The sequence below is a fragment of the Zootoca vivipara genome, chromosome 6, assembly GCF_963506605.1.
Source record: "Zootoca vivipara chromosome 6, rZooViv1.1, whole genome shotgun sequence".
Classification (NCBI taxonomy): domain Eukaryota; kingdom Metazoa; phylum Chordata; class Lepidosauria; order Squamata; family Lacertidae; genus Zootoca; species Zootoca vivipara.
The window spans coordinates 76826051-76839346 of NC_083281.1; the positions used below are offsets into that span (position 1 = coordinate 76826051).

At 47.1% G+C, this 13296-nt stretch overlaps 1 protein-coding gene across 1 annotated transcript in view; it reads right to left on the reverse strand.

Annotated features, from left to right (window-relative positions):
• EPHB2 (EPH receptor B2) overlaps window positions 1-13296 on the reverse strand; it is a 79996-nt gene that overhangs the window by 12417 nt on the left and 54283 nt on the right. Inside the window, exons 5-9 of the mRNA XM_035119893.2 lie at window positions 9749-9873; window positions 5866-6028; window positions 4889-4997; window positions 4087-4154; window positions 386-508 (exon numbers count right to left, since the gene is read on the reverse strand). Coding sequence (XP_034975784.2) covers window positions 386-508; window positions 4087-4154; window positions 4889-4997; window positions 5866-6028; window positions 9749-9873 — 588 coding nt within the window. The remainder of the gene's footprint in view (window positions 1-385; window positions 509-4086; window positions 4155-4888; window positions 4998-5865; window positions 6029-9748; window positions 9874-13296) is intronic.

Below are 13296 nucleotides of genomic sequence, written 5' to 3' on the forward strand. Positions count from 1 at the left end.
TCTCTGAGTCATTTTTGGAGAAATGGTGGTCCACATAAGAGGCCACCAGTTTATGCAGTAGCTGCCATTTTCCTCCAATATTCTTGTTCTATATCTGAGATATTCTGAATGGGTGGGGTAGGGGGGGGCGGGGTCAGTGGCTGCTGCTGAAGAGGGCTCCACTACCATCTAGGGAAAGAGAGAGAACCCCACCTCTGCCACCATTCATCCATCACCTCCACTTGAAATGGCCCCTGTCCCACTCTCGATTTTCAAGACGGAAGTTCAAAAATGCGGGGTTTTGGCATGGCCCCAGCTGAGTGTGCACTCTGCCACACCCTCCCATTGACACACTCTCCCGTGGCAGTTTGGGTTGCAGCACAGGCACCAAAGGGCGGGGACTTACCTGCACCAATCACCTGCTCGATTTTGACACACGAGATGTCAATCTCCTTTGCAAACTCCCTGACAGCCTCATTGGGGTCTTCGTAGGTGAAAGGGTCGATGTAGATCTTCATGCCGGGAGTCACTGCTCAGGGGTGAAAAAAGGATAGAGATGTGTATCTGTATCCCTCCCTCTCCCTCTCCCTCTCCCTCTCCCTCTCCCCCTCTCCCTCTCTCTCTCTCTTTCTGTGTGTGTGTGTGAGTGGTTTTTTTTTTTCATTCAGCACACTTAAATAACCCGGCCCAGCACCAAAGAGCTCAGGCCAACAGTTCTGTTTCTCCCACTTTGGCACAACCTTTGGCACCCTTCCAGCACCCTTAACAAACTACCCTTCCCAGGATTCTTTGGGGGAAGCCATGAGTGTTTAACGTGGTTTAACTACGGCACTATAAATGTATAGTGAAAATGAGGCCAAAGCAGCAAGATGAACCAATTCTCCCCGTTTGCCAACCAGTTCTCTCCCTTCCCATTCTGACCACCACAGCACACTGCCTTTATTGCAAATGTGCAGCGATACCTGGAAGTGTCTGCATGAGCCTGCGGTCAGCCTGCACGGGGAAATGCTTATGCGCAACTCAGCTGTGTGCCTCTGGTGGATCAACTGATATGGCATGTATTGTGGTGGGATCATTGCAGCGTCAGGAAACAAGCACAGGGTAGAAACTGCTCTTATTCTAAAAGGGTGGTCCTGGTTTTGCTGGCAGGGTTGCGACATGGGAAGTTCTTGCTACCGTTATGTGCTGGGATTGTGTTTATGTCAATACATATCGGGATCCAGTGGCTTTTGAACTCGGCACCATCACCACACCAAAGATCTATCTGGCTGTGCTTACTTCCAATATTTATGGGAGATTTACTTCAATTTAACAAAGCAAGATATACTAATAACTTGTTTGCTAACAGCTGCTTGTTCAGTCGTGGCTCAAGGCAGGAAGGACCTTTCTACATACTGCATTACCAACTGGTTTCAAAGAGCCTTCTTTACAGGGCCATCAAAGAAATTGACCCACAACTCCGGGTTCCCAGATGAGAAACAGACCTGATGGATTTTGTGGCTTTTTGCAGCTTATTTAATGACAGTCACACACACGGCAAATCTTATTGAAATAGGATTTCATCTTGCACTGTTTTTGATTTTGTGAGTTTTTGATCTGCTGTTTATGTCTTATCTTGGATTATTACTGCTGTACTGCCTTTTTTTTTTTTTTTGGCCCGGTTTTCTTTTTATCTTTCATCTCCTTACCATATACCTGATCATGCTAAAAAAAATTCCCCTTTGTTGTTGTCGAATTGTTGAAATAGTCTGTTAGTCATATAAAACAGTTTTAAAAATTTATTTTAAAAAGAAACTGTTTTTATACTTGCTTTGCTATTTGGCTGTTCCATTTCCCTCCTTATTTAGGGTGGGGTACTTGGCGATTGCATGTGGAGTAGGGGCTCTAACTACCTGAAGCTAGTATCCAGTTTTCTCATTTATACAGTGCCTGTGTGTAAAAAAGAAAGAGAGAGACTGTAGGGCCGGTCTAGCAGATGTTGCTTTTTACTCTCAGGAATAGTGAGGTCTAGGCAGGGGCACCGCAATAGGGGGCGGGACGCCCCGGACTCCACTCTGTGGGGGGGCAGCACAGCTGTGGGGGGCAGCACGGCGGCCCTCGCTACTGTGGTGGCGGCGTGACTGCCATCGTGGAGGCCCCAATGTTTCTGGCCTCGCCCCTCGCGTCTTCCTGGTGGGGCGGAGGCAAGGGGCGGACCAGAGAGCAGCGTCAGCGGCGGCTACTGATGCCCCTCGTCACTCCGCCTGAGTAGGAAGAAGCACACTACGCGCTACGGAGCGGGTTGCTGGTGGCGGTGCTCCAGCGCCTGGATCCGGGCGAGAGACGCCCCTCGCCGCTCCACCTGAGTAGGAAGAAGCACACGCCGCACTACGGAGCGGGTTGCCGGCGGCGGTGCTCCAGCACCCAGATCCGAGGATCTGGGCGCTGGAGCACCGCCCCGGCAACCCGCTCCATAGCGTGACATGTACGTCGTGACGCGTGTGTCGTGGTGCATGCATCATGATGTGCGATGCATGCGCGCGACGGGCGCCCCACCCCCGGCGGGGTGTTTTCTGGTTTGCCGCCCCAGGCAGTCAGAAGGCTAGCGATGCTGCTGGGTCTGGGGAGGAGGGAGCGATGCCTCAGACTAGGGCTCCAAGTGACCAGGGCCCAACACTTGATCCTTGCACCACTAATAATAATAATAATAATAATAATAATAATAATAATAATATATTATTTATACCCTGCCCATCTGGTTGAGTCTCCCCAGTCACTCTGGGCAGCCCCCAATCGAATATTAAAACAATACAGCATTAAATATTAAAAGCTTCCCTAAACAGGGCTGCCTTTCAGATGCCTTTGAAAATTAAGATATGTCTGTCTAATGCCCTTTCAACTGCAGGTCTGGCCGACTGTGCGCTCTACTTCAGAGGTGGTACCAGCCACCGTGAGCATTGTCAGCTGATCAGCAAAGGCCATTCCCTGGGTAGCTACGTTCTGTTCCCCTCCCCTCTGCATGCATGATGCTGTCCCCAAATCTGCTGAGATTTCAGGAGCCTTCATGGGGAGGGGAAGCAGAGATCATTCCATTGCCCAATTAAAAAATCCTTACATTGATGGAACAATTTGCTTAGTGCTTTGTAATAATAATAATAATAATAATAATAATAATAATAATAATTTATTATTTATACCCCGCCAATCTGGCTGGGTTTCCCCAGCCACTCTGGGTGGCTTCCAACAGAAAAATAAAATACAGTAATAATAATAATAATAATAATAATAATAATAATAATAATAATAATAGAATTCACCCCACCCCACCTCACCCCCATCCTGGACTGCACTGCCATGCAATGCCCTGGGTTAGGAAATCATTTATGGCGTGAGGACAATGATTTCAGCCAGAGGTGGGGAGCCTTCTCCAGCCCAAGAGCAACGGTCACTTCTGGGCAAGCTTCTGGGATCAAGCAAGTCAGTGGTAAGTGGGCCTCTCTGTAGCCCTCTCCCATCTGTGTTTTCTGTCCCCAGACTGTTTGGAGACACACCTCCATTTCTGGTGCCCAGCTCCATCCTCCACTCCACCCTATATCTATATCCTCTGCTCTACCACCAGAAGCCTGGCTCTTATGGAGACCTGACTGACAGCTGGGGACTTTTCGTGTGCAAAGAACAGCAAGGTGTGGGGCTAGAGCAGGCATCCCCAAACCAGATGTTTAGGCCTACAACTCCCATGATCCCTAGCTAACAAGACCAGTGGCCGGGGAAGATGGGAATTGTAGTCCAAAACATCTGGAGGGCTGAAGTTTGGGGATGCCTGGCCTAGAGGGTGGAGCATTATTTGGAATCTGCTATGAAGGAACTCTTCAGCCTTGGTTCTCCTAGATGTTGCTAGACTACAAGGCCCATCACACACAGCCAGCATAGCCAAAGTTCAAGGATGGTGGGCCTTGTAGTCTGACGACATCTGGGGAGCCCAGGTTGAAGGAGGTGGCTCTAAAGAACTAAGTTTGTCCAGAGGGTAGGGTGCCATCAAACGATGGGGGGCAGAGGTCCAAAGGCAGTGAGGCAGACCAGGAAACAACCTCCCCACCCCACCCCTCACCCCATACATACTGTACATACTGTGGCCGCTGGTATAATGCTGCAGCTTGTCGGTGTACTCGGAGTCTGCACGCTCAAATCCTCGTCTTCTGGAAGGAGAGCACCGGGCTGAGCGGGAGGCAGATGGACTAGCAGAGCAGGGGGGCAAGTCTGGGCTTCAGCTCTCAGCCCAGAGGCACAGAGCATCTTTCCCGCACCCCTCCCAGCCTGGAGCCCACCCCTTCCCCCCCTTTCAAGTCCCTTCCTCCCTATCCCGGGAGGCTGCATCTGCACTGGGGTGCATATGGGGCAGCCATTCAATTTCCACAGAGGCTGCACATACAATCTGCACTGTCTCTGGGGCCAGAGCGGTGCCTGTGTAAAGCATTCACAGGGCAACCCATTTGCACCAGCCACCTCTCTCCCACAAGGTTTTCCCACCCACCCTTGGACCAGCAAGAGCCAACCATCTCAGAGCATCTTCTACCGCTGCTTCTTTTTAGGAATGTAATAAACTGCCTCTGTCGGTCTGGCCCAGTACCGCCTGCTCTGACCAACAGAGGCTCTCCAGGGTCCTGGCTGGAGATGCTGAGATTCAAAACTGGGACCTTCTTCTGCATGCAAAGCAGAATGCTTTACCCCTGAGCTAGCATAGACGTGGTTCCTTTCAGACCGGCACCACTTTCCTCTGTAGCACTGGTTTCTCCGCTGTGCATTGTTTGATGCAAGAGCTGCGAAACAGGAGCAGTGCAACATCTCTTATGATGCCTGCTGGATCGCTCCCAGCTTCCCTCCCCACCCCCAGGATCCCCACCTGCCTCTTCCAGTAGCAAAAGCTCCCTACCTGTTGCAAACAAGGACGATGACCACCAGTGCAATGAGGAAGACGAGTCCTGCAGCCGAGGAGCCAATGATGAGCGGCAGCTTCTCCTGGATGCTGGTTTGGTACTCAGCTGTGAGGAACAAGAAAGAAGAACAAGGCGGAGTTTATTCCTCGGTTGGATGAAGGGGACCCAGTCCCAACCAAGGTTGGCACTGAGAGGGAGAGCTGAGTCACTGTGCATTTGAAAATAGAACCTCTCTAATTTGCACATCCTGAAACAATAGGTGAAGAGAAGCCATCCTTTGAAATGTGGACTTTTCCGAATTTTGCAGTGCAAAGTAATGCATGTCAGATCACGTATCATAAAATGCATATATTGGTGGCCCAAAAATGTGTACAGGTAACTCACATCTTATGCAGGGGTTTACGTTCTGGGGATCACACTTATATGTGAAATCGTGGCTACTCAAACCACCTCTTTGGAACCATTTAAGTATTGATGAATTTTCAAGAGGTATTTTAAAATATATTTGTTGTTGGCATCCAACTGTCTTGAGAGACAATGGAGTGCCCCTCCGGGGGTGAAGTCAAATCGCTGTGTTAGCAGCACTGAAGTAACATCCCCCTGGCGCAAGCCTGGGCAGTCCGTGGGGAGGTCCTGGGATGCCCAGATACCAAGACACCCCCCCCCGGCCTCACTGATGTGGTCCAAAGGAAAGCAGAGCAATACGTTTGGCACCAGCTAGGCTGGTGGAGTTGCTGGAAGGAGGCGTACAAGGTGGCCATCCAACCGTCTTAGGGACTCTACTCCGGATTTGTGTAGGGTTTACTCCATAGCCTTTTCTTCTCCCGAAGTTACTGTATCTTGCAAGGCAGCAGAGGATATATATGTACAGTATATATGTGTAGATACATGCTCTGAAACTGATATAGAAACACGTAGAACTGAGCTTAAGATTCCCTAACTGGTGCAGGGAGTCTTCTGCACCATATCTCACCTTCGGTCATGGTCTGGAAGTACATCTTGCCGCTGTAACGCCCATAGCCTGCCACAGTGCGTGCCCGCACCTGGAAGACGTAAATGGTGCCAGCTTTGAGGTTCTGCACTGTCACAGTGTTGGTGGCGCTCTTAACTGCCGTGGCGTTGAACTCGCTCAGATCCTGCCAGGCAAACAGAAGCCAGCTGATAAAACGAAACCTTCTGGGCACCCCCCCGCCCCCAAGATATATCACCCTAGGCCTCTTCTAGGTCAGCCTTTCGAACTTGGGTTTGCAGCTGTGTTTTACTTTACTGTATTATATTTACCATACTCGCAGTGCTTCTATGTCATTTTATATAATTAAGTCACTGTTTTATATGCATTTATTCCGCACCATAGTACTTTTTTTTTAAGATTACAAAAAATTGTATACAAATATTTATGCCCATTGGCTGAACTATACTAAGGATAATTTTTTAATATATATTTATGATACTGTAATCATACACATAGTTATTCTGTGCCATTTATATAACTGGTGCAATATTGTCTGTGGTTTTGCATGTATTAAAGCTCGTAACAATATGCAAATTATCTATTTATATAATAATAATAATAATAATAATAATAATATCCCATCCATCTAGTTGGGTTGCCCTGTCACTTCTACGGTATCTATCATATCTACCCCTATCATATCTACCTACCTACCTACCTACCTATCCAATGCTCTCTTTCTAAAAAACATGTTTAGGGGTGCTCTCATTTTGACTCAAGAAAATCACCATTTTATAGTTCAAATCAGGAAAAATAAATACAGTAAATGGACAAAAGTACGAAGATTCACAAAATGTTCAGGGCTATGCATACCCCTGCGTACCCCCAGGAAAAAAGTGCTCTCTCTCTCTCTCTCTCTCTCTCTCTCTCTCTCATATCTATATCTATCTATCATCCATCCATCTACCATCTATCTCTATCTATCTATCTATCTATCATCTATCTCTATCTATATCTATCTATCTATCTATCTATCTATCTATCATCTATCTATCTATCTATCTATCTATCTATCTATCTATCTATCTATATCATCTCTATCTCTATCTCTATCTCTATCTCTCTCTACCTACCTACCGGTATCTATCATCTCTCTCTCTCTCTCTCTCTCTCTCTCTCTCTCTCTCTCTCTCTCTCTCTCTCTCACACACACACACACACACACACACACACACACACACCTATCTCTCATCTATCTCTCATCTATCCGTCTATCCATCCACCCACCCACCCATCCATCCATCTATCCGAACATCCCCTCACCTGAAAGTCCTTCAACTTCCACTCCACCCTCCTGAAAGTCTCCCCCTAATATTTACATGGGGACAAAGATCTGGTGAAGGAGGTGGTGGCTCAGAAGAGACACCCCCCCCTCCCGACACACTGCACCAGCACTGATTCTGCCGCTCTCTCCTGGCTTTGCTGTGGAACAAGGATGGAGCAAGGCAAAGCCAGGGCGCCCGTTTATGCAATATAGGTCAGGACCTATTTATCGGCTCAAAACGGTGGGCTCTCCCCCCTCCCCTAGCTCCTGCTGGCCTGAAGGGAACCAAAATATAGGTCATCTGGAGGGAACAGAGGATTAGCCCTTTCCACTGTGAATTGAAGTGTGGGGTGCGGGAAGGACATTTGTGACTTCATGCAATCATGGAGTTTTAATTAGCTTTTTTCCCTGATACATACACCCCCTCTTTGATACACATGCAATTCCTCGCAACTGGGGAATGAAAGAGATTGTGGCTCCCCATCATAAGCATTTCTGTCTGCCAACAATTCTTGCACCCGACTCATTCTAACTGAAGAGCGCCTAACTCAATCTGGTTTAAAACTGCATGATCTTTGTAGAGCAAAGAAGTTTAGGAATTCATTGAAGAAGAACAGGGTATTTATAATCATCGCAGGTGTCCATGGAGGGGATATATTAATGGAAAATATCTAGTAAACCAGATTGCTGGTCGGGTTCCTACTGAGGGTATTTGACGAGCCAACATGACAGTGAAGAGCAGGCATCCCCAAACTGCGGCCCTCCAGATGATCCCATGATTCCTAGCTAACAGGACCAGTAGTCAGGGATGATGGGAATTGTAGTCCAAAACATCTGGAGGGCCGAGGTTTGGGGTTGCCTGGTGAAGAGGGAATGATGATTGGAGTGCTCGTTCTAGGATACTATGGCAGTGGACCAAGCTGTATTGTATCTTTTGAATAAATTTTATATTTTAATTTTATATGTATAAGCTATTTAGATAGTCAGATAAAAGCTATTTTTAGGACTTGAAGTTAGTGGGTTGGCAGCAACGGCAGACGCTGTACCCTTCTGTTTACCTTTTTTGCTGCCTGTTTTTCAAGATTCTGAAAACAGTGACAATCACACTCCCCGTTGCTGGGAACACCATTCATTCATTTATTTTCTCATAAGGCTCTACGGTAAACGCATGAATCATTGCCCTCACTCTCAGTTGGCTTTGGATGGCATCCCATGGAATCATCATGAAGCCAGATGAGAGCAAGGGCACTAATTTCTGCCCTCACTCTTGAGCTGTGTTTCTCAGCCTGAGAACCACTTTCCATTCTGGGCAACCTTGTAGGGGCCACATGACGGTGGTGAGTGAGGCCAGAGGCAGAAGTGGAGAAAAGCAATAAATATAATATATACCTTTGTACAACAGGATAGTTTCTATACACACCGCTCTCTATCCTGTATCCAGACAAGCAAGAGGCATGCTCAACATTCAAGGACACATTCCAGCCAGAAAAAAGACTCAAGGAGGGTATGAAGCAAGACTGTTGAGGGATATGGTTTGGGGAGAGTCCTGGGGGCCAGACAGAGAGCCTTGGAGGCCTCAGGTGCCTCCTTGTTTGCACATCCCAAATTTTGTTAGAAATGCCCCTCCCCCCAGCAAATTTCATATCAGGCCAGCAGAATGGGAGGGTTGGCTGAGAGGATTTCAGCTCAGCACTAGTGAGGGTGGAGGGGAGAAGGCGATGCAATTGCATGTCAAGTGAAGTTTGAGGAGAGGGCCCAGAATCGGTCCGTTTCCTCCCCCCCCTTCAACCGCAGCTCCCAGTATGAGGTTCAGAAGTGGCTCTCCAGAATAAAACCAATGTTGTTCTTTTCCAGAAAAATGTAACACACACATTGACAGTAATTGTCAGTTTTCCATTTCAAAAAAGAAAAAAGGAGAGAGAGAGAGAGAGAAGGGAGTTTTCCCAGCGGGAGACGATTCAAAGCCTCTTCTAATGCCAGAGCTCTAGAGGAACTCGAGAGGCTCACTTCAAAGAAACTCTGTCGGCAGATTCACTAATGCAGAGATCTTACTGGAATTTGAAATCCAGCTCTGTGTCTGGTGCTCAGGTGCAACATCAAAGTGAGATATGGGAGACGCTTTGAAGGTGTGTCTTCCCACTTATAACCAACTAGGCCAATTAGCTTTCTTATTGGACCAATGTATTTGACCCAGAGTTCATGGATGCTTCCTCCAGCTCTTCCTCCTCCACAGCTGCCTCATACTCCACCAGACCTATTGGGTCCATCTAGCTCAATATTGTCAACCCTGACTGGCAGCAGCTCTTAGGGGTTTCAGGCAGGGGAAACATCCTCAGTCCTACCTGGAGAGGCTGTCGAGGACCGAACCTGGGACCTTTTGCATGCAAAGCAAATGCTCTGCCTAAGGGTTGGGCGATATCTGGTTTTCAACATTGCAATATATCACAAGCTGGCTGGTCTCTTGACTGAAACTGCCACAGCAAGTGGTCTGCCATAGAGTGCCACAGTTTGGTCCCTGATGACTCTCCCTGAGGAGAACTGGCAGTATGCCCCAACCCATGCCCCTCTGTCCCCTGGTACCTTCTCGTAGTATTGCAGCTCATAATCCAGAATGACTCCATTGGGCTGGTCGGGCTGTGACCACGAGAGAGTGATGCTGTCCACCGTCCGACTCACCTGGTGCATGATGGACACGGCTGAAGGGGCTGTAAGAGAAAGAGGTCCGTTGCCTTAGCCAGTGTGTGATCACTGCCCTGCAGGAAGGAATACGTTTCAAGGAAGCTCCTCTATATGGTGATGCCACATCAAACACTTACTGACCCTCAGCATCTGCAACTGTCATGAATGCTGAGTCACCATAAAGCCATTGTTGGTGTGAATCCCATGTCAGTGAACTGGCATGTCCCGTGAGCTCCTTCCCCTCTCTCTTGACAACTCTCCTGTGGCTGTTGAGCTGCAACACTATTTCAGGCTCATTCTGAGGTTACCTGCTGATCAAGCAATAGTCACAGCTTGTTCCAACTCTGCAGCCTGGACTCTTGCCTTGTTGGCTGAAATTCTTTGGCCGAGTTCAAGGTGTCACTATTGTCGTAATAATATAAAGCCCTTAACAGCTTGGGACCATTTTACTCGTGAAATTGCCTTACCCACTCGACCACTTTTATCTGTGGAACTGGCTCTGTAACCAGTGTTCTGCATTTGCAGTAAATAGATTTTCTACCATGGCAGCAACTTTGGAACTCCCTACCTATTGACACCAGGCAGAAACCTTCACTGTACTCTTTTTGGCACTAGCTAAATTTATTTTCGTTCATGCAAGACTACCTTGGGATTGAATTTTGCTGAGCGTTTTAATCTGGTTTTTTGCCTACTGTTGATTTTAATTATTTTTGAATGTTTTAAATTTTAATTATTTTAATTAAATTTAATTTTAATTATTTTTGAATGTTTTTAACTGACAATTTTACTGCCTTATTCTTTTTGTAACCAGATGGGTGGGGTATAAATAATAAATTATTATTGTAAATTATTATTATCACTTTGAGGTTTTGTTACAATAAAAATAAAGCATTATATGAAACCATACCCTCCAACATTTTTTCCAATGAAATAGGGACATTCTATTCCATAATAATAATAGCAATAATTTTATTATTTATACCCTGCCCATCTGACTGGGCTGCTCCAGCCACTCTGGGCAGCTTCCAACATATATAAAACCACAATGAAACATTAAACTTTTTTTTTTAAAAAACTTCCCTATAAAGGGCTGTCTTCAGATGTCTTCTAAAGGTTGTAATTAACTTATCTCCTTGGGTTTTTTTTTGGGGGGGGTGTCACATGACTGCATACCCTCCAACATTTCTATGATGAAAATAGGGGTGTCCTAAGACAAAGTAGGACATTCCAGGATCAAACCAGAAACCGGGACAGCTTCTGTAAATCTGGGACTGTCCCTGGAAAATAGGGACACTTGGAGGGTCTGCAAAATTCGTCAAACAGTAATAAAAATGCCCTTGTGACGCGGTTGGGCTAGCTGAGCACATTCCTATCGACTCCTTCATTCGTTCGGTAAGCGACAGGTACAAAATACCCAAGTGATGGATGATTTAACCTCACAGCAGCCAAGAGCCCAGCCCCTGAATAGTTTTTGCACTTGTACCCCATTCAAGAGCTCTTTGGTCAGAGCTCATTCATTGTGTTGTTGCCACAAAGGTGCCTCAGTCATTTTCCTTAAGTTTTGTTCAGAACTCCTGACTGATCAGGTTCGCCGACTGATTCTCCTCCTCAGCATCTCCCTTTACTTCCCATCCTTTGCTAACACAGGACAACTACGTACAGCATGATGTGATCCAGGTCGGGAGCAGGGGGGGGGATGGGGTGGAGTTCTGGTGTCTTGGAAATGAACACTAATTTGTGGAAATGGGCTGTGCTATGCTCAGGGCAATTCATTACAATGAAACTGACATGTCTCAGTTGGGAACTGCCAGCCAACTGAGAATTGTGTCAGGCAAATGAGAGAACAAAAGGCCCCTTTTGTGGCGGCTTTGTGGCCCCCACCGGGTGCAGGGCTAGATGGGGAGGGGAAGATTACCTAGTCCTGTTGTTAACTAGGTTGCGTCTCACATGTGCGATGTGTCTGAGTCAGGGATGTTGGCAGAAGTCCAAAAACCTTAACACAAACCTAGACCACCTACAGCTACCACTCCACGAAAGTTGCCTCTTAGTTAAAAAAACAGCAACATGGTGGCTACCAGGAAGCCGCCACCGTGGGGACACTGAGGTGAGTGAGAGTCTGCCTCTCTGATCTTCTGAACTTGATGAGTAAGGACATTTGGAAATTTGAAAGTCTGGATTTTCCTGATTCAAATTTCCAAGTAGTGGAGCACTCGTGACCATGTTCGTCCTAGGACAAGCATGGAGAACATTCTTTTATTAAAAATAAAATATTTTTTATTAATTTTTCATTAATAACAATCCAATGGAGGCCACATTAATACAATGCCAAATCATGCCAAATCACAATACAATTAAACAGTTCCGAATTTAACATTTTTGGATGACTTCCCATGTTCCGGCTATCAGGACTTGATGTTATTCCTTGATCCTGCACCAATTCTCTTAATTAGTCCAAGTTCTCCAAGCATGGAGAACCTTCTTAGCAGCCACATTCCTTTTGGGGAAACCTTTTGTGGGCTGCTGATGCTGGGTGGGGCCTGGTGGGGAAGTGGGCAGAGCCCACTTTTACTTTCGTAGAGTAGGCTAGGTTCTACACATTCTCACACACACCCATCCAGACAAGCAAGAGGTATTAACACTTGAGGAGGGTGGAAATTAGGGCCAGGGAAGAGGGTGGCTGGGGTTGGCATGTAGCCTAGGAAGAGTTCCAAGGGTCGGATAGAGAGGCTGGATGACCACAATTGACCCACCCCTGCCCAGGGAGGTTGGGTGAAGACAACCACACCTCTGCTGCTATGCCTAGTTCTCCTTCTCTAGGTGGGCAATGGGGAACCTGTTCTGTTCCTGGCATTGGACTGCAGCCCCAATCATCCCAGGTTGGAGCTGAAGGGTGTTTTAATGCAGCAACATCTAAAGGGCCAAAGATCTCCCAATTGCCGTGTCCGACTCTTTGTGACCCCATGGACCAGAGCACGCCAGGCACTCCTGTCTTCCACTGCCTCCCCCAGTTTGGTCAAACTCATGTTGGTAGCTTCAAGAACACTGTCCAACCATCTCATCCTCTGTCGTCCTCTTCTCCTTGTGCCCTCAATCTTTCCCAACATCAAGGTCTTTTCCAGGGAGTCTTCTCTTCTCATGAGGTGGCCAAAGTATTGGAGCCTCAGCTTCAGGATCTTTCCTTCCAGTGAGCACTCAGGGCTGATTTCCTGAAGAATGGATAGGTTTGATCTTCTTGCAGTCCATGGGACTCTCAAGAGTCTCCTCCAGCACCATAATTTAAAAGCATCAATTCTTTGGCGATCAGCCTTCTTTATGGTCCAGCTCTCACTTCCATACATCACTACTGGGAAAACCATAGCTTTAACTATACGGACCTTTGTCAGCAAGGTGATGTCTGTGCTTTTTAAGATGCCGTCTAGGTTTGCCATTGCTTTTCTCCCAAGAAGCAG